This window comes from Procambarus clarkii, chromosome 22, assembly GCF_040958095.1.
Source record: "Procambarus clarkii isolate CNS0578487 chromosome 22, FALCON_Pclarkii_2.0, whole genome shotgun sequence".
Taxonomy (NCBI): domain Eukaryota; kingdom Metazoa; phylum Arthropoda; class Malacostraca; order Decapoda; family Cambaridae; genus Procambarus; species Procambarus clarkii.
Genome location: NC_091171.1, coordinates 15,215,885 through 15,237,020, shown reverse-complemented (window position 1 = coordinate 15,237,020; position 21,136 = coordinate 15,215,885). Strand labels below are relative to the sequence as shown.

Below are 21,136 nucleotides of genomic sequence, written 5' to 3'. Positions count from 1 at the left end.
TTGTCAATATCAAGTCCATCACACTCCTGGAACAATTCCTGATGAATTTCCTCCTCAGTCAAAGCTTGCGTTGCACGCTGCGCTGAGCGGGGTCGCCTGCTGGTACGTGATGCACTTGCCATGGTCTCTGTCAGGTAACTGAGGCTTCCAGACAATGGTGGTCTACAGTGGATTTTTTTTCAAAGATGGCATCTGTTTACAATCGGAGGTTGGCTGGAATATAGCTGTCCCTATCCCTCGCAGGGCATTTAAAATTGTGCGCTAGACCCTCAATCGCATATGTACGATGTGCACCATCCCGTGACAATTACTCCCTACATACATGTATGTATTGCCCCATTTAAGGGTTAATGTGCTCAAATGTGCCCATTAAGTAAACCTGCAGTATGGTAGTGAGCTCTCACCACTCAAGCGTGCAGGTACGATAGAATGCATGCCACGCCCCCCACGAAAACAAAGGGCAATCTGCCAGGCATGAAGACACCGGGACCTCATAACGCACACAATATGGGGAAGAAGACCCGAACTTAATGGAAACCGGGTCGATCACCGAGGCAAAATCCGGGTCTCGCAGGAGGTAGGCAATGAGGGCCTCCCAAACCTCTGCAGGGGAAATCTGAGAGATAGAAAACCTCCGGAAAGACGAAACCGCGGAACCCAAGGGAACCAGGAAGAGCCAAACCCATATCAAACTCGTACAAGGAAGGGGGATACGAAAACTCCAAACCTTCCAACAGCAGTCCCTGCCTCAAAGAGACCAAAGCCCAGGCAGGATTGAAAGGGGGCTCAGGCCGCTGCCACCCCACCCCCCCTACCTTGGTTAAAGCAACCAACGCCCCCAAGTCCAGGTCCCTAAAACCAAAACGGGGCAGCCCCAGGGAATTCGAGTGGGCAACCAACCTTGTGCATTGCAGCAACCTAAACCTAGCATGCAATGTACATGCTGCTTGACCCCAAACCTCAGCTAAAGCAGAATAGGTAAATTGAAGCAAGTGCAGAGAACAAGTTTTGCAAGACTCCGGGTTGAAGGTATTGTCGACACAACAAGCAGCATGATGGAGGCAGAACAGGTGATCATCACCCTAAGACAGGGACAGCGAACAACCCTCAAACTCGCACAAGGCGAGATGGGACTTGGAGGACACATCCATCTGTCAACCAAGCCCCAACGGGGGGTTTCCAGGGCCTGTAGGGGGATGTATCCCTACGGGAAGCCCAGGCACTGGAGCTGCCAAAGCCAGTTGTAACCCTGTATGTTATCTGGGCAAATTGGCCCTTGTGAGGCGAGTAACCTCGGAGGCCCAGAGGAGTACTGCCTACTGAACCTAGATATCACCTAATAGGATCCTCAGCAACCTCCCAACAGGCAATAAAGAAACTAAAAGGAAGAAAGAGAACGCCAAGGAAGCAACCCAGGGAACCAGAAAGATGCTTAGCCACTGCGATTACCTGCGATGGGGTTCTGGGAGTTCTTCTACGCCCCAAGCCTGGCCTGAGGCCAGGCTTGACTTTTGAGAGCTTGGTCCACCAGGCTGTGGCTTGGAGCGACCCGCAGGCCCACATACCCAACACAGCCCGGTTGGTCCAACACGTCTTTTAGAAAACAATCGAGTTTTCTCTTGAAGATGTCCACGGTTGTTCCCATAACATTTCTAATACTTGCTGGGAGGATGTTGAACAACTGTGGACTTCTGATGTTTATACAGTGTTTTCTGATTGTGCGTATGACACCCCTGCTCTTCAATGGTTCTATTCTGCATTTTCTTCCATATCGTTCACTCCAGTACATTGTTATTTTACTGTGTAAATTTGGTACCTGGCCCACCAGTATTTTCCACGTGTATATTATTTGATATCTCTCTCGTCTCCTTTCTAGTGAGTACATTTGGAGAGCTTCGAGATGATCCCAACAATTTAGGTGCTTTATCGCATCTATGTTGCCTTGTATATGTTCTCTGTATTCCCTCTATTTCAGCAATCTGTCCTGTTCTCCTGTTCTGAAGGGGAAAGTGAGTACCGAGCAGTACTGTACTCAAGATGGGACAGCACAAGTGATTTGAAGAGTACAACCATTGTGATGGGATCCCTGGATTTGAAAGTTCTCGTAATCCATCCTATCACTTTTCTGGCTGACGCAATATTTGCTTGGTTATGCTCCCTAAACGTTAGGTCATCAGACATCATTATTCCCAAATCCTTGACATGCTGCTTTCCTATTATAGGCAGATTTGATTGTGTTTTGTACCTTGAATAATGTTTAAGGTTCTCATTTTTACCGTACCTGAGTACCTGGAATTTATTACTGTTAAACATCATGTTATTTTCTGCTGCCCAGTTAAAAACTTTATTAATATCTGCTTGTAGTTTTTCAATGTCTTCAGCAGAGGTAATTTTCATGCTGATTTTTGTGTCATCTGCAAAGGATGACACAAAGCTGGTAATAAGGAAAAGCAGAGGTGCAAGGACTGTACCCTGAGATATAAAGCTTTTTACTGTGCTTAGACTCGATTGTATTTGATTGACTGTTACTCTCTGTGTTCTGTTCAACAGGAAATCGAGTATCCACAGTCTTACTTTACCAGTTATTCCCATTGACCTCATTTTGTGTGCTATCACTCAATGGTCACATCTGTCAAATGCCTTTGCAAAGTCTGTGTATACAACAACTGCATTTTGCTTTTCTTCTAAAGCTTCTGTGATTTTGTCATAGTAGTTGAGTAACTGTGACAGACAGGATCTTTCCACTCTAAATCCGTGTTGTCCTGGGTTGTGTAGCTCATTATTTCCCATAAAACTAGAAATTTGATTCCTAATCACTCTTTCAAAAACTTTTATTGTGTGTGATGTTAGTGCAACTGGTCTATATTTTGCCAAAGCTTTACTACTCCCCTTGTGCAGAGGGGCTATATCTGCAGATTTAAGTGCTGGTGGTATCTCCCCTGTACCCAGGCTCTTTCTCCATATTATGCAGAGCACTTGCACTACTGGTACTTTACATTTATATATGAATATTGAATTCCACGAGTCAGGCCCAGGGGGTGCGTGCATGGGCATATTGTCAATTTCTCTTTCAAAGTCTTCCGAGTTTGTATTAATATCTGTTATATTATCTGCAGCTTTGATGTCATTCATAAAGAAGCTGTCTGGATCTTCAACTTTCATGCTGTTTATTGCTGTGCTAAACATAGCCACATACTGGCTTCTTAGAATTTCACTAATTTCTTTGTTATCCTCTGTGTATGTACCTTCGGTTGTAATTAAAGGTCCAATACTGGTGGAGGTTTTTGATTTTGATTTTGCATATGTGAAAAAATATTTTGGATTTTTCTTTATCTCTTGTATAGTTTTCTGTTCCAATTCTATTTCCTCAGACTCGTATGATCGCCTCAACGTTTGCGCTATTTCTTTGATTATGCTTCAGCTGTCAGTTGAGCTATTCCTTGTGTGGGAGATTTGTCGCTTACAACCATCTCCCGTTGAATGTTTGCAAGGTCTATATATATTTTTTCCCAGTTGATCCCCTTATTGTTGAAATTCAATTGATTGAATATACCTTTTCACTTGTTGGGTCTCTTGGGCCTATTTTCGTTATTAATGTTAGTTTGCACTTCAATGAGCTTATGGTCTGAGTATGTAGTATCTGAGATGGTAATGTCTCTAATAGTTCATCATTGTTTGTGAATAACAAGTCTAGTGTGTTTTCATTCCTAGTTGGTTCTGTAATCTGCTGATTGAGCAAGAATTTGTCGCTCAAAAGTTCTCTGACCTGTGGTTGATTATTTCCAGGGTGGTTCCCTGCTATGATATTTTTGTCTGCCATTCTCCATCTTAGACTTGGTAAATTGTAATCTCCAAGGAAGGTAATATCTGGCACTGGGTTTGCTAGGTTATCAAGGATGTTCTCTATTTTGTGCATCTGCTCTGTGAATTCATCAACCATTGTATCTGGCAGTTTATATATTAGGATAATAATTAGGTTTATTTTTTCTACCTTCATTCCAAGTACATTTACTACCTCATTGGTTTAGTAGCTCTGTGCATACCAGGTCCTCTTTAATATACAGCCCTACTCCATTTGACCTAGTTTCTCTATCACATCTATATAAATTATAATTTGGAATTCAGATTTCACTATCCATGTAATCTTTTGTACGAGTTTCCGTGAATGTCCCAAATATTGAGTTTGACTAATGGGAGGCCATTTATGAACTTGACTATTTCTTCCATGGAAGGAAACCCCAAACCCCAAGGGTGTACTAACAGGGCACTTAGGGAAGGAAGCCCTAAGCACATGCAGTCTTTGGTACCAACTCCTGGCTACCGCACAAACACACAGCAGGAACACTGACTGGATGAAAAGCCTGTCAGGCACCTGAGACCAGGGTACATATCCACCCTATTTAGCTTCACTCGACAAACTAATGGTCTGGCTGGACCTTCCCTCCCCCCCCCCCCCCATCCTCTCGGGTTTGGGGGAGAGTGAACGAGTGGTGTGTGGTGTGATGACGTACGTGTTACTTGTTTTCTTTTTCGTTTTGGGGAGTTTCTAGCCTTTGTTTGGTCTCCAGATGCAATTTTCATACCAGTTGAGGTCTGTTTTGGTGGCGTCTACCTTTCTGGGTGTCTAACCCCAGTCGATGGTAGACATGAAAACTGTTATTGTCTGCTTCATAGTGTTAGTTTTATTGTCCTAGTTTCCTATGACATTGCTCCCTGCACCTCTCTGAGGGAACCATATTCTGGCTAGTGGGCTCCGGTAGGCATGACAACTCCATATGACTGAAGCCCTGTACTAATATTAGCTAATATCAGTCCAATAGCTCCAGGGAGCCGACGGAGCTCCCCACAGAAAATACCAACTCTCTTTAATAATGTCTGCTCCAGTTTTGTTTTTGAAAATGTAACCATAACCAGTCATTTGTTTCTTATGACATCACTTGGCTTGAGTGTTCTTTAACCCTTAAACTGTTCAGCATAAGGGGCCAGAAAGTGAAAAATATTTGAATTATGTAAAAATTACTTAAAAATGTTAAACAAATCTCTAACTTACTGGCTTCAGCGTCGTGAAACTTTCATCAAAATATTTTCAGACAACTGATTTTAGATGAATTTTTTAAAAGGAACAACATTTTGATGATAAGGAGAGCAGCTCCTATTAACTGGAACTGATGGATAAGGCAGTAATAAAGACATGCAAGCACCTGTCCGACGCACAAAGAAGAAGAATAGCAGTAAGAAGTGCCCACAAAGTGGATATACAGCTGGTGCCTTTATAGCATTGATGAGTAATACATAATAACACAAATAATAATGAGTTATTATGCCATGTTTTGTTATATCAAATACATTGCCCAATGTTAATATCTGTTACTTTCATCACTGTCCCCCCCCCCAGAAAAATATATATATATTTTTTTTAAGATTTTAGTTTTTTCTCCTTTGTTTATTATCTGATTTTGTTGTAACCTTCACATCCTGGAGAATGCATACCCGTCCCAAACTATGTGAAGATAAAATGAAATTGATCAACAAATAAGTCAGTCACAACTCGCAGAACTTGGGGCTTTGAATTTTGTTTGGCTGATTTTTTCAGATTTCAAACTATTTTCTTTGTCTCTTTAGGTTGTTTTACTGATTAGGGACCAGTTTAGGGTTTTTCACTTATATAAAGTATACCCTAAATATATCCCCTAAATCATTATAATTATCCCTATATTTTGTTTTTTTTGGGAGTTATTTTTTCTTGATTTAACTTCAACACATGTTGACCTACAACTTTCACATATTCGAGTACGAATGCCAAACAATGTTTATTAAAACATACAAGTAAATTCATGAATTAGAATGGCCTTATTCATTGTCGATAACTTCAACTTCAATTATATCTATAACTAGAATTTCAACTTACTTCAGTATCCAAAAATCTAGTTTCTGACCAATTCTCACCATTTTTACATAGTGTAATTGCCTAAGTGTAGTTACAGGATGAGAGCTAAGCTCATGGTGTCCCATCTTCCCAGCTCTCTTTGTCATATAACACTTTGAAACTACTGACTGTCTTGGCCTCCACCACCTCACTAACTTGTTCCAACCGTCTACCATTCTGTTTGTGAAAGTGAATTTTCTTATATTTCTTCGGTATCTGTGTTTAGCTAGTTTAAATCTATAACCTCTTGTTCTTGAAGTTCCAGGTCTCAGGAAATTTTCCCAATCGATTTTATCGATTCCTGTTACTATTTTGTACGTAGTGATCATATCACCTCTTTATCTTGTCTTCTAGTTTTGGCATATTTAATGCCTCTAATCTCTCCTCGTAGCTCTTGCCCTTCAGTTCTGGGAGCCACTTAGTAGCATCTCTTTGCACCTTTTCCAGTTTGTTGATGTGCTTCTTAAGATATGGGCACCACACAACCGCTACATATTCTAGCTTTGGCCTAACAAAAGTTGTGAACAATTTCTTTAGTATATCGCCATCCATGTATTTAAAAGCAATTCTGAAGTTAGAAAGCGTGGCATAGGCTCCTCGCACAACGTTCTTTATGTGGTCCTCAGGTGACAGTTTTCTATCTAGAACCACCCCCTAGATCTTTCTTTATCAGAATTCTTTAAAAGATTTCTCACATAATATGTGAGGTTGTGTGAGGTCTATGTTCTATTCCACATTCCATAAAATGGCATTTATTAACTTTAAATTCCATTTGCCAAGTGATGCTCCATATACTTATTTTGTCCAGGTCTTCTTGAAGGGCATGGCAATCATCTAAGTTTCTTATGTAGACAATAAACATCACTGGTGCAAGAACTGAACCCTGTGGTACTCCACTTGTGACACTTCTCCAGTCCAATACATTGCCTCTGATTACTGCCCTCATTTTTCTATCAGTCAGAAAATTTTTCATCTATGTTAGAAGCTTACCTGTCACCCCCCTCCAATATTTTCCAGTTTCCAGAACAACCTCTTATGTGGAACTCTGTCGAAAGCCTTTTTTAGGTCCAGATAGATGCAGTCAACCATCCATCTTTTTCCTGTAAAATCTCTGTGGCTCGATCATAGAAACTGAGTAAATTCGATACACAGGATCTTCCAGATCGAAAACCATACTGTCTATCTGTGATATTATATCATTTCTCTCTAGGTGTTCTACCCATTTAGTTTTTATTAGTTTTTCCAATACTTTCACTATTACACTTGTCAATGATACAGGTCTATAATTGAGGGGGTCTTCCCTGTTGCCACTTTTGTAGATTGGAACTATGTTGGCCTGTTGCCACTTTTGTAGATTGGAACTATGTTGGCCTGTTGCCACTTTTGTAGATTGGAACTATGTTGGCCTGTTTCCACACATCTTCTACGACTTCTGTACACAGGGATGCCTGAAAGATCAGGTGAATTGGAATGCAGATTTATTTTATTATGAAAATTTTATATTACGAAAAAAAAGAATTCTGTGTAGTGCACAGATGTGTGTAAAGCTGTCTATTCTACAATCCACATAGAACTGATTTTTCATAAACCCTAAACGTTTGGAATTATAAATTTTTGTTGTCTAAATTTGTGCATATTTCAAATGCCATATTGACGATTTTTTTTACAGTAAACTATACTGAAAACCTTTATTCTAAATATATGAAAAATGAAGATCATATGCTATTCTGAGAGCATAATAACACCAAATGAACAATTGGTGATATTTTACATTTTTGCAGCCAATTTCAAAACCCGAAGTTTTCAATATTCAATTTTATAATTATTTTTATTTTTTTGTTTTTTCAAGTTACGTTGGTATCATTTAGACAAAGTTGGGGCATTTGCCTAGTAGATTATGCACAAAACCTTTGAAACCATTTCAGCAAATTTTAAAACCGAGCTTACTGTCCGACTTCATATGACGTTTTGTGCAGGTTAAGGGTTAACCTGCTCTTTATACAATGGTGGTGACTAAGTAATGCTGTGATATGTAGTATGAAAGATACCACAAACAAAACAGACGTTAATTTTTTTTCTTATTTGCCTTCTCATTTCGTCCATCTTAGCACTAACTGCACACTCTTAATTAGGTCGATATCCTGGTGCAAAATAAAAAATCAATTAATTAAAAACAAAAAAATTTATATGATAAAACATTGCTTTTTGATGGCAGGGGAAAAAATTTTAATACTGTACGGTAATATTAGTTTGGTCGTAGTGAGGTAAAGAAATGTTGATGACTTATTCTGAGAAATAATTTTCAAGTTAATTAATTGTAACAAATGTCTCCGCATCACTAATATACTTCAGGTCCATAAAAATCCTTGAAAATCTGCAAGGCATCAATGGCACCCAACATGGTGCCATAGATTTACTAATGCCTCAGGAAGGTAACTAACGGGCTCCAAGATTTTTGTCCAATATGGCAAATAACTGCCAAAGGTCTCTACATATTAAAGTATGAAGCAGAAATGTATTAATTTTTAAGTTATCGTCTAATAAAATGTCAAATAAACTATGTTATACCCCAATACAGATACAATATAATACTTTACATGAAAAATATATATTAATCATATGTTTGCTAATAAACAGTAGATATGGCTTAATTGTTTGGATATACACCAACAACTTGGGCCTTAAGATCACACTCAACCTGAACATAAGAACCCATAGAAACTGGTTGTGGCCTCAAATACTGCACACACATTATATATCTGGAAAACAAAAATACAAATTCTAGGAAGCTTGGATAACTTACAAAAATTATTTTGTAATAACTAATAGAAATCCTTACCTTTCCATCATACTGTCCTTCATCCATAGCCAAAATGACCTCAGGAGCCATCCAGTATGGTGTTCCAACAAAACTATTGGCAGGGGATGCAATACTTGCACTACCAAAATCAGCTGCAGACAAAACAAAACAATTAATATAAATTTGCTAAAAATCAGGAAGAAGGACAATATGGGCAGCCTTAAGACCAACTCCTAGCAAGCAGTCTCAAAATCAAGATACAGTATTAGAAAAGGTTTTGATCAGCATACTAAAGACATTATTAATTTGTAATTCCTGTACTGCATTTAAATGGCTTTCCAGGGTGGACTAAATTTTGAAATGTCTATTCAATATAAAGCTGAATGTATTTTCTTATAAAAGTTTACATCCTTCTAATGCAAGTCCTTTCTCTCATTTCCATTATATCCGTAAATTATTATTACAATTGATAACCACTTCCCCATTCATGTAGTGGTAAGCAATTTTCCAAATGAAAGGAGAGCAATATGGTTTCTCAATGTTGTGGAGAGAAAGTTTGTTAGGATTATTGAGGTCCCCTTAGGCCAGTGATTCTCAACCTTTGATGGTAGGAAATATTTGGATTTACATTTCCAAATATTTGGAAATGTATAGTTCCCTTGAAATATTTTGTAAAATCTTTGGGAACCACTACTTGGCTAACACGCATTCAGTTCCATAAAGGTAAATTGCAATATTGATGTGTAAGGTAGAAGGGTAAATAAATAATTAGCTCATACTTTTGAATAAAATATTAAAGAGTATTTGTTGCCTATTTCTATTTGCTAATATATGTTAATACAAAAATGACAAACATTTTTACTTTCCATCTGGCTTACTGGATACAAACAATCAATATATACTTTGCAATGATCTTATGTTTAAATAAATTTCTGGGAAGCCACATGATGGCTCCCTGTAGCTATCTCACTGAGAATGCTTCATTCTACTTGTCACATCAGTTGCACTAGTTCGTTTGGCTTATAGGAGAACAATGCCAGAACCTGGCCTCCCTCACACAAGGCAGAGAGCAAATGACATTCTGCCATTTCACTGGAAGAGTATCCAGAAAGTCAGTGAAGTTTTATAGGCAACTGCTGGGTTCAAAAGACAAAGACACAAAACTGGCAAACAAAAATTATTTGCCTTCTTCAGCCTTGATCCTCTAACAGTTCCACAGCAATCTGGTTTTGGACTAACCTTGGGAGACTAGGCAGTTGGTCAAGCAGCAGTGCTGGTGCCTGAATTTTGTCTGTAAAGTTTGTATTAGGGCTCTGTACTGATTCCTCTGTTCCTCCTTCCGTTTTATCAATGCCATGACTGTCGGGTTCAGACACCAGCTGCCCTTTGCCAGATTCCTCTTTGGGCTTTTTGGGGTTCAGTTACCTTGGCACCTTCCAGTACTGTCAATGTTTTTATGGATGCATCACCTCTGGGTAAGGATTTTATAACCAGCGCTCACCAGGTTTCATAGAGTTAATGGTTAGGTCCGTTTCATCCGTCACACAAGTTCACAGTTGTGTGGCAAGCATTACGGAGGATTCAGCTCACTCTGTGATCCAGCTCCACTCTGACTGATCCCCCAGTGGTTCATTGCCAAAACCATGGGGAATCTGTGATCCTATCCCCTGTGGTGCTGGACTCTACAGGTGACTCATCGTCTGGGTTCTCGAGGTTTAGCTCTATGTACTTCACATGCAGGGCATTTCCAATGTTCTTGTGGACAGTTTATCTCATTTCCATTCCATTTCCACAGACTGGAAAAGGATGGTTCATCAACAACAGGACCTTCCAGGGGCTCTGAGAGACATTGGTTGCCCCGAGGTTGACCTTTTTACTTTGGTGTGGAACTGATGCCTTCCAGGTATTTAATGCCAGGTATTTAATGTCCCTGGTCCTCTTCAACCCTGGGTCGTGTTTCCCCAGGCATCGGTCTCTACTTTGACTTAATGTGTGCTGCCTCTCCACCTCTTAGATATGTCACTATTTTTCTGTGCTTATTTAGGTACAGGGAGCCACCATGGCTTCAAGAAAGTAAGTAAGTAATTATCAAAAGAAGGCACCAAACCGGGAAGGCTATGTAGCACCATCAAATACGCAAAATAATCAGAGGGCGCTAAATATCACCAAGGATGCCAATACGAGAACAAAAACGCATAAGGCGAACGATATCAAAAGTATCCGAGTCACCAAGAATTCTATCGAGGGACAGGTGACCGCGAGGGGCGGTCGGAAAGCAAGACATACGCTCGTCCTGGAAGTCAGGACATTCAAGAAGGACATGCACGACCGTAAGAGGGACAATGCAACTAGGACAATAAGGAGCAGGGCGGCGCTCCATCAAGTGACCATGGGTTAAGCGAGTATGGCCAATACGCAACCTCGCCAGAGCTGTTTCCCACCGCCGGTTACGGTGGAAGGAGGACTGCCACGAGGAAACACAACATTTAAGAGTACGTAGCTTGTTACCAGTAACAGACAACCAAGAAGCCTGCCAACGGGTAAGGACTGAGGAATGGATAACCGGGTAAAAGTCGGAATACGGAATGCCCTTACGAGAGATGGGACAAGAGCGGACAGCTTCCTTGGCGGCAGCATCCGCACGCTCATTTAAAGACACACCAATATGGCTGGGAACCCAACAAAACTCAACCGACTTAAATTTACTATGAACGAGAAACAGCCAATGCTGGATCTCGACAACCACTGGATGAACTGGATTAAAGGACCCGAGAGCCATGAGGGCACTACGAGAGTCAACAACAACTACAAAGGAAGACTGACAACGAGAAAGTAGGAGACGAAGAGCATAGAGAATAGCATAAAGTTCCGCTGTAAAGATGCTAGTCTCCGGAGGCAAGCGACGCATATAAGTGCGATCAGGAAAAACAACAGAGTAGCCAACACCGTCCGCTGACTTAGACCCATCGGTGAAGACAGAAACGGAGCGGGAGTGAGAAGAAAAGTGCTCGAGGAAAAGGCGTTTTAGAACCGTAGGAGGGGTAAAAGCTTTAGTGATACGGGTCAAGGAAGTACAAAACCGCGGAAGAGGGACCCTCCACGGGGGCAAAGAAGGAACAACACGAGGAGAAACATCAGAAATACGAACGGAAAGAGAATCCTGCAGGCGAGATAACCGGACAGAAAGAGGGAGGTGGTGAAGAGGAACAGGAACCGCAGGAGGGGTAAAAGTTAAAGCACGACAGAGGCGAGAGGAAGGATGTTGCAAGGACCGCGCAAGATAGCGAAGACAGTAGCGATCACGGCGGTCCTGGAGAGACAGGAAGCCAGTGTCAACATACAAGCTAAGGACGGGAGTCGAACGAAAGGCACCAGAACTGAGGCGCAACCCAGTATGGTGCAAAGCATCAAGACGGCGAAGAGTAGAAGGAGAAGCAGACGAGTAAGCAGGGCAACCATAATCGAGCTTAGACAGGACGAGAGAAGAATGTAAAGCAAGGAGAGTGCGCCTATCTGCCCCCCAAGAAGTATGGGACAAGACCCGAAGGAGGGTAAGGGCCTTAGAGCACTCAACACGGAGGTAAGAGATATGGGGAGACCAAGACAAACGAGTGTCAAGGAATAACCCCAAAAGCTTCGCGGAATCTTTGTAGACAAGGGGATGACCATAAAGAGACAAAGAGGGACGAAGAACAACCCGTTTCCGCGTAAATGTCATGGCACAAGTCTTAGAAGTAGAGAACTTGAAGCCATGATCAGTGGCCCAAGACGACACGGCATCAATTGCAAGTTGAAGCCGGCGTTGAAGGAGAGGCGAATCATCACCCTGACAACAAAGGGTAAGATCATCGACATAGAGAGCGGAGAAGACACCAGAAGGAAGAGAGGAAAGAAGACCATTGAGGGCAACCAGAAAAAGAGTAGTGCTCAGAACACTACCCTGGGGCACACCTTCGTATTGCTGAAAAGAGGGAGAGAGAGCGGTACCAAGGCGCACCCGAAAGGAACGACGAGAGAGGAAGCTGCGGAGAAAGAGAGGGAGATGACCACGAAGGCCAAAAGAATGAAGTTGAGATAGGATATGATAACGCCAAGTGGTGTCATAAGCCTTTTCCAGGTCAAAAAGGACGGCAACAACGGAGGTCTTCGCAGCAAAAGCAGTACGAATATAGACCTCCAAGTTCACCAGGACATCTGTCGTGCTGCGGCACTTGCGGAAACCAAATTGAGAAGGGGAGAGGAGGTGATGGTGTTCCAGGAACCACATCAGACGAACGTTAACCATACGTTCAAAAAGTTTGCAGACACAACTTGTGAGAGCAATAGGGCGAAAGTCCTTAGGGGAAGTACCCAGAGACCCCGGTTTGCGAACAGGGAGGACAACGGCATCGAGCCAGTCCTCAGGGACTGACGACGACTCCCAGATCCGATTATACAGACTCAGTAAATACTGAGACGTGCTCGGAGGGAGATGGCGAAGCATCTCATAATGAATACCATCGGAGCCCGCCGCCGTAGAACCGCAGAGGGCCAGAGCAGAACGAAGTTCAGAGAGAGAGAAGGGATCATTATAGGGAAGCTGAAGATGAGTGCAGAAATCTAAAGGACGAGACTCAAGGACAGGTTTACGAAGAAGGAAAGATTGGGGAAGATGAAGACCAGAGCTAACAGAAGAAAAGTGGGAACCCAGTTCGGAAGCGACCTGCAACGGGTCCGCCACAAGAGTATCATGGAGGTGAAGGACCGGTGAAACATCGGGAACGAACCTACCCGCTATCTTGCGGATACGCTTCCAGATCTGGGCCAGAGGGGTTTCGGACGTAATTGTTGAGACATAAGATGCCCAACATTCACGTTTAGCCGTACGGATGGCCCTACGGGCCACCGCACTCGCTTTCCGAAAGAAAAGAAAAGAATCAGTCGTCTGCCTACGGCGGTGCCTCTTCCAGGCTGCACGCTTACAGCGGACAGCCCGAGCACAGTCCGCATTCCACCAGGGCACGCACTTCCGTGGACCCCGAGAGGAAGAGCGAGGAATAGAGCGGAGGGCAGCGTTGAAGACAGTGTCATGAAAAAGGAGGAGAGCGCGAGAGAGAGGCAGAAGGGAGAGGTCAGAGAGAGCAGCACTGAGGGTAAATAGGGTCCAGTCTGCCTTAGCAAACTGCCACCTAGGGAAAGAGAGGGAAGGGCGAAAAGAGAAAAAGGAAACAAGGATGGGGAAATGATCACTTCCGTGGAGGTCATCAAGAACCTGCCACGTGAAATCTAAGTAAAGAGAAGAAGAGCAGAGAGAAAGATCAAGACAAGAAAGGGTGCGAGTCCGAGAGTCCAAATGAGTGGGCTCACCAGAATTCAGAAGAGACAGGGAAGAAGATAGGAGAAACGGCTCAAGGAGGCGACCCCGGGTATTCGTCAGAACGTCACCCCAAAGAGAATGACGACAATTGAAGTCACCCAGCAGGAGCACAGGCTCCGGCAAGGAGTCTAGGAGGTGTTTCAAATCAGGAAGAGAGAGAGGGACACTCGGGGGGAGATAAATGGAACAAACTGTGTACCATTTCCCCACAAAGATACGAGCAGCAGAACAATGGAGAGGCGAAGGAAAAAGTAAAGGAACAAAGGGAACATCTGCACGAATCAAGAGAGCAGAAGAATTAGAAGCCCCAGCAATGGCTGGGGGGGGGGAGAGAAAGGAATAGCCACGAAAACGACCAGGACGAGCACCAAGCATCGGCTCCTGGAGACAGACACAAAGGGGCGAAAACCGCGAAATCAGAAGTTGGAGTTCGAGGAAATTGGCGTAATAACCTCGAACGTTCCATTGAAGAATGGACAACGACGGGAAGAGAAAGGACAAAAACAGAGAACAAGGAAGAAACAAAGGCGAAAGAGCAACAGAGCACGTTAAAGAATATCAGGGTCAGGATCAGGGTCAGCAAAGTCAGGGTTAGGGGGCATGGGTAAACTGAGCAAAGACGGAGGGAAGGAAACGGGAGAACAGATCAGAGGTGGGCGGGCGGGGTCCGGAGGAGGAGGAGGAAGAGGAGGAGACAACGGAGAGGAGCAGTCAAGGACAGCAGTAGGAAGAGGGGGAGTAGGAAGAGGGGGAGTAGAAAGAGGGGAGCGCACCCCAGCAAGAGCAGCAACCGAAAGGGAAGCAGGGGCCAAAGAAACCTCCATAGCAGGAACAGGGGGCGCAACCACTGAAACGGGAGGGGAAGGAGCAACAGAGCCAGAAGTAGGAGCTAAGGAAGAAAGCGAAGCCTTCTTACCCGCCGGGGAAGAGGAAGGAGAGGAGCCAGGCTTACGCTTCTGACTTAAAGAGACAGGTGTCCCAGCAACTACGTACCGGGCAACGGATTCCAGTGTCTCAACAGGAGAAGCCGAACGAGAGCACACACGACGGCCGTTAGGAGAGCGATGGACATCCGCCTGCACCGACAGGCGGCGGGGAGAGCCGATAGATGGAGGAAGAGGATGGGAAGGAGGATCGGAGGGGGACGAGGAAGAAGACACAGGAGACATGACAGACCGGGTTGAAAGAAGGGGAACCCCAGACAGAGGACCAGGAGGGGGACCCCTCGGGAAAGAACTCAAAGGAACAGAGGAGGGGGCAGTGGGCGTATCAGGGTCCAAGGCCCGGAAACGGTTGAGAGTCTGAGGAAGGGGGGAAGGACGAGGAGAGGAAGAGCGCAACACGCGAGCATAAGAGATGTTAGTATAAGGCGGGAGCCGGCGAACCTGGCGCCTCGCCTCAGGAAAAGACAAACGCTCCCGGTGCTTCAGGTTAAGGACGGCCGCCTCAAGCTTGTAATGGACACAGGCACGGGAGAAGGTAGGATGGGCCTCACCGCAGTTGAGGCAGCGAGCTTGGGGAGAAGTGCACTCCGACTTAGAGTGACCTGCACTCCCACACAAAGGACAGAGAGAGACAGTCCCAGAGCAGCGGAGGGCACCATGCCCAAACCTCCAGCACTTATTACAAAGTCGAGGAGAAGGAATATACTCCTGGACAGAGCACCGAGCACCAGCAAGAATGACAGAGGATGGAAGGGTCCTACCATCAAAGGTGATCTTCACAACGCGAAGGGGTTGACGGCGACGACCACGAGGGGGACGAGTAAACGAGTCAACCTGGAGGACAGAATGGCCTTGGGCATCAAGGATATGCCGAATATCATCGTGGCAATCCTGCAGATTCCGAACACCGGTTGCAACATGGGGTGGGAGGAGAATAGTGCCAACACTGGAATTCATCTGAACGTTCTTGGAGACCCGAACAGGGATCTCGCCAAGGCAAGATAAGGCAGCCAAGCGGGAAGCCGCATCCTGAGAAGGAGCAGCAACGACACGTGTACCGAGACGAGTGGGGTTGAAAGTAACACACGCATCCACGGAATCTACAAGATGCCGATGGAGGGAGAAATCGTCAGGAGGCGCAGAATCAAGAGGGAGGAGATCAAAGTATTTGGCCCATGAAGCAGGACCAAACAAGGCCTGATACGCATCAGCACGGGAAGGAATCGAGCGAGTGCGGTTGGGGCGCGAACGGCGTTGAGAACCCCTAGAGAGAGAGGGGTCAAAAGGCGCAGTAGTCACAACGAAAGACTTAGCCACACCAGGGGACGAAGTGGTCACCACCGGGGGCTGGAGGCTCGACCCAACCTCAGAGGAGGGAGGGGAGCTGGGGGAAGAAGTCAGGACGGTCAAAGGAGGAGCAAGGTCGGGGCCCAACGCAGCGGGAGCTACAGAGCCTGGTCTTCCAATACAGGCCGACTCGGAGGCTTGGTCGCCCACCCCACGAGCCTGAGAGGGTACAACGGAAACATTCAACGACATAGAGACGAAAAGTGACAAATTCATCCACGAATGTGCCCCCATACCCACCATGGAGCCACAATTAGAGGCAGGACACCCAACAGGAAGCTATCGCTGATCACGCCGGGGCCCCCTAGGGGTGCGTCGTGAGTATACGCCCCACAAACGCCACCTTAAGAACCGTCAGTCCGTCGAGATCGGGTTCAGCGACGAAAGGGGGATTGACAATAAAAGGTTCCCCTCGCTCGAGACGTCGGGTACTACAGTTCTACGGGTGCAAGAGTATGCCTCCTCAAGCACCCGGGCGTCAAAATAGAAGAAGTCCAAAGAAATAATCCAAAACAAGCAAAAGGTCGGCAGGAAACGACAAGCAGATAGGAGAAGAGGGGGGAGAAAAACGAAACATAAGGAAAAGGAAAAGCGATCCGGCACAATTCGAGAAGACAGCAGCAGGAGTGCAAGGCCAGAAAAGGACAGAGGACTGCCCAACGGAGCATCACACTCCGGCAGCCGTCCACCAAGCCCCCTCACGACGCCAACGGGCCGGAAGGGGAGGGGGTGGCTTCAAGAAAGCCAGCATTGATTGTAAAGAAATGTCCCTTTCTGGTAAAGCCCTGGTGGCTTCCTGTCTGTGAACTGACGAACTTGGGTGTTTTATCTGCTAAAGGGCCGAATTAATAAATGATGTTGAACCAAGCTCTAGGCCGCCTAGTGGTGGCATTCAGTACAAATGAGTTTTAGTTTTTTGTTTCCTTTTGTTTATTTTTAATTGTTCGGGGAGTTGTTTGGCAATTTCATGGCTTTAAGTCTTGTGAACCCAGCAGACAAACCCTACAAAGCTTCGCTAATTTTCTGGATACTTTCCCGATGAATTGGCGGAATGGTTATTTACTGCAACCACTTGGGCTGGACAGTAGAGCGACAGTCTCGCTTCATGCAAGTCGGCATTCAATCCCCGACTGTCCAAGTGGTTGGGCACCATTCCTTCCCCCCATCCCATCCCAAATCCTTATCCTGATCCCCTTCCAAGTGCTAGTCATAATGACTTGGCACTTTACCCTGATAATTATCTCCCCCTCTCTGCACCTCATGGAAGAGGAGGGTCAGGTTCTGGCACTGGTCCTTGGTAGCCCAGACAAACTTATGTAACTAATGTGACAAGCAAAACAGAGCAATCCCAGCAAGATAGCTACAGAGAACCACTGGGACTACCAAGTGGGTCAATGCTATTCAATGCTGGGTTTTTATAAAGTTAAATAAAAAAATTACATTTTGTTTAATACATTCACAATTGAAAATAGTATGTTTCAGTAGAATAACATTTACTCTAATTGTCTCCTAACTGAACATGAAACTTGTGCTTGCTTTTATAACACAGCTTGATTTCTGGTCACACCTTTGACAGGATGCATATGGGTTACCTTGTTAATCATGCCACTCACATGTCTGTTTACAAATAATCCATGTATCGACTCAGGTGGGGGGGGGGGGAGAAATTGTTGGCTCCTTCTATACCCCTTTAAAGGGGTTGTGAGAAATTTATTCATTTGGTATTAATAAGCAGCATTAACTTAACAATAAATATCAATAAATTGATACTGTAATCATATACGGCAACGTTGACCAGCAAATTAGGCCCTGGTCCCCTTAGAGGGGTGCAGGGAGCAATGGCCTACGAGCACTTTACATTTTAAAGTACAGTGGTACCTCGGTTTACGAATACCCGTTTATGAACTTTTTGGGTTACAAACACCCGATTTGTTCGGAAAATTTGAATCGGGTTACGAACTTTACCTCACGATACGAGTTTGTTGATACGTATACCACCAACCTAGTGAGTGGAGACATGGCGATCGTGCCTCAGTTTACCAGTGCCTTGGGCCCAGTGACTATCCCGCCTGAATTCTACGCAAGGATTTATAGTTTTGGGGGGATTTTTGGCTATTTGAGCATAAAAGTTGTTATTATATATCTCGCCATGGGTCCCAAGAAAGCCAGTAGTAAGGTTCAAGGCAAGAAATCACACGTGAGAATGACCAGAGGAAAAACAAGAGATCATTCGGAAGCATGAAAATGGTACACATGTTGAACTTTGTAGGCAGTACAACAAAGCCATGTCAACGATATGCACTATACTTGCCAAGAAAAAGGACATTATGAATGCTAAAGTGGCAAAAGGCGTAAGAACAATCACGAAACAAAGACCACAAATACTTGAAGTGGAAAAGTTGTTATTAATTTGGACACACGACAAGGAGTTAAAGGGTGATAGTGTTTCAGAGGCCATCATTTGTGAGAAAGCCAGGGTATTGCACGAAGATCTTGTAGAGAAAACCCCTGGAACGAGTACAGATACGATAGACTTTAAGGCAAGTCGGGGATGGTTTGAAAAATTTAGAAACAAAAGTGGTATTCATAGTGTTGTGAGGCATGGAGAGGCTGCCAGCTCAGACAAACTAGCGGCTGAAAGATTTATTGAAGATTTAAAAGAGTTTGCAGAGGCTGAGGGATATCTACCACAACAAGTGTTTAACTGTGAAGAGACAGGACTGTTCTGAAAAAGATTGCCTAAGAGGACATACATTACCAAGGAGAAAAATCATTGCCCGAACACAAGCCTATGAAAGATAGATTTACGCTTGTGTTGTGTTCAAGTGCGAGTGGCGATTTGAAAATTAAACGCCTTGATTGTGTATCATTCTGAAAATTCAAGGGTTTTCAAACAGTATAAAGTGCAGAAAAATCAAATGTGTGTGATGTGGAGGGCTAATAATAAGGCATGGGTGACTATGCGCCTTGCCATAGAAAAATATCTCCAGGAGAAACATTTACCACTCAAAGCCCTGCTTATCCTCGACAATGCTCCTGCTCATCCTCCAGGCTTGGAAAATGAATTGTTGCACAGATACAGTAATTTTCTCACAGTAAAGATCCTTCCTCATAACACCACTCCTCTAATTCAGCCTATGGACCAGAAAATCATAGCGAATTTTAAGAAACTTTATGAAAGGGCACTTTTCCAGAAATGTTTTGAGGTGACTGAAGCTCACAAGGCTCACCCTCAAAGAGTTCTGGAAAAACCATTTTAACATTTGTAGTGCTTTAAAACTCATTGACAAAGCCTGGCAAGAAGTGACTCAACGAATCCTGATCTCTGGCTGGAGAAAATTGTGGCCTGAATGTGTGACAGAACTAGACTTTGAGGGGTTTGAGCCTGTAAACGATGCGCCTATTGTTGAGGAAATTGTTACTCTGGGCCAGCAAATGGGCTTGGAATTGGATGGTGATGATGTGGAGGAGTTGGTGGAAGAACACAACGAAGAACTGACCACAGAAGAACTCCAAGCCCTTCAAAAGGAACAGTAAGACGACCCAGCTGAGGATGCTTCTCCAGTGGAGGAGGAAAAGGCAGCAGCGAATGTCCCTTCCACAACCATTAAGAAGTGGTGTCAGATGTGGGAAGAAATGCAAACTTTTATTGAAACGACTCACCCAGAGAAAGCTGTACTAGGCCGTTGCATTAATCTTTTCTATGACAATGTGATGCCTCACTACAGACAAATGATGCGAAGAAGGGAAAAACAATCATCAATGGACCGCTTTGTTGTGAGAAAATCGAACAGTGAGCCACAACCAGGACCTAGTGGTATGCAGGCAAAACGTGCCAGAGAATGCACTCCAGAGAGGTCCTCACTGCCTGATGTTATAATGGAAGGGGAATTCCCTTCCAAACAATAACATCTCTCCTCCTCCCCCCTCCTCATTATCTTCAATATGCCAACACCAGTCATCAGCAAGGGTAAGTAATAACTTGAACATACTTTGGTAGTGTAGATTTAGATGAATTAGGTATAAAAATTTAGTTTGAAGTGAGGATTTTGGGTAGTCAAGAACGGATTAAATAATTTCCCATTATTTCTTATGGGGAAATTAGCTTCGGTTTACGAGTTTTCGGATTACGAGCTGTCTGCAGGAACGGATTAAACTCTTAAACCGAGGTACCCCTATATTGTTTTGTTATTTTCAGCTATCAAATACTTCTTTAAGTGTTTAGAGATTTGTTTACCCTCTTCCAGCCTTACTGACATTTTTCCCCTCAGTGTATGTTGTCTGTAACACCCTCTGACAATCCCCCCACCCTGCCTCAGTGAGTGGGGGGAGGGAACTGTTGGTCGTTTGTCCAGGCCATAGAAATCCGAGGTATCATGCAAGAGAGTAATGGCCCCAGGGTATGAGTGCACAAGTTGAGGGCAGCCACTGAGGGGATCATTGCAGAAATGGGCAAATTAATTTTAAGTGAACTTTGACTTGAGATCATAACATTCTATATTAAGTACATGTATACTATTATGTACAGTACAGTAGAACCTCGACTTACGAATGGCCCTACTTACGAATTTTTTGAGTTACGACCCCAATTTTGTTGGAAAAAACTACTCGACTTGCGACTTTGTTGATACTAATAAGGGTCGACGGAGCGCATGGTTCCTGGTGGCATAGGCGACCCCGCTTCAGGTTGACGAAGCGGGCATTTTGGGCATTATACAAGGGCGACTCTGCTTCAGACCGCCTGCTTAGTGACAATCACGCTT

The 21,136-nt window shown here is 44.2% G+C and overlaps 1 protein-coding gene across 12 annotated transcripts in view; it reads right to left on the bottom strand.

The window, feature by feature from the left end:
* Tao (Serine/threonine-protein kinase Tao) overlaps positions 1-21,136 on the bottom strand; it is a 185,353-nt gene that overhangs the window by 137,185 nt on the left and 27,032 nt on the right. For all 12 annotated transcript variants that reach the window (XM_045741332.2, XM_045741355.2, XM_045741346.2 and 9 more), the window contains one exon: positions 8,766-8,878. In XM_045741332.2, coding sequence (XP_045597288.1) covers positions 8,766-8,878 — 113 coding nt within the window. The remainder of the gene's footprint in view (positions 1-8,765; positions 8,879-21,136) is intronic.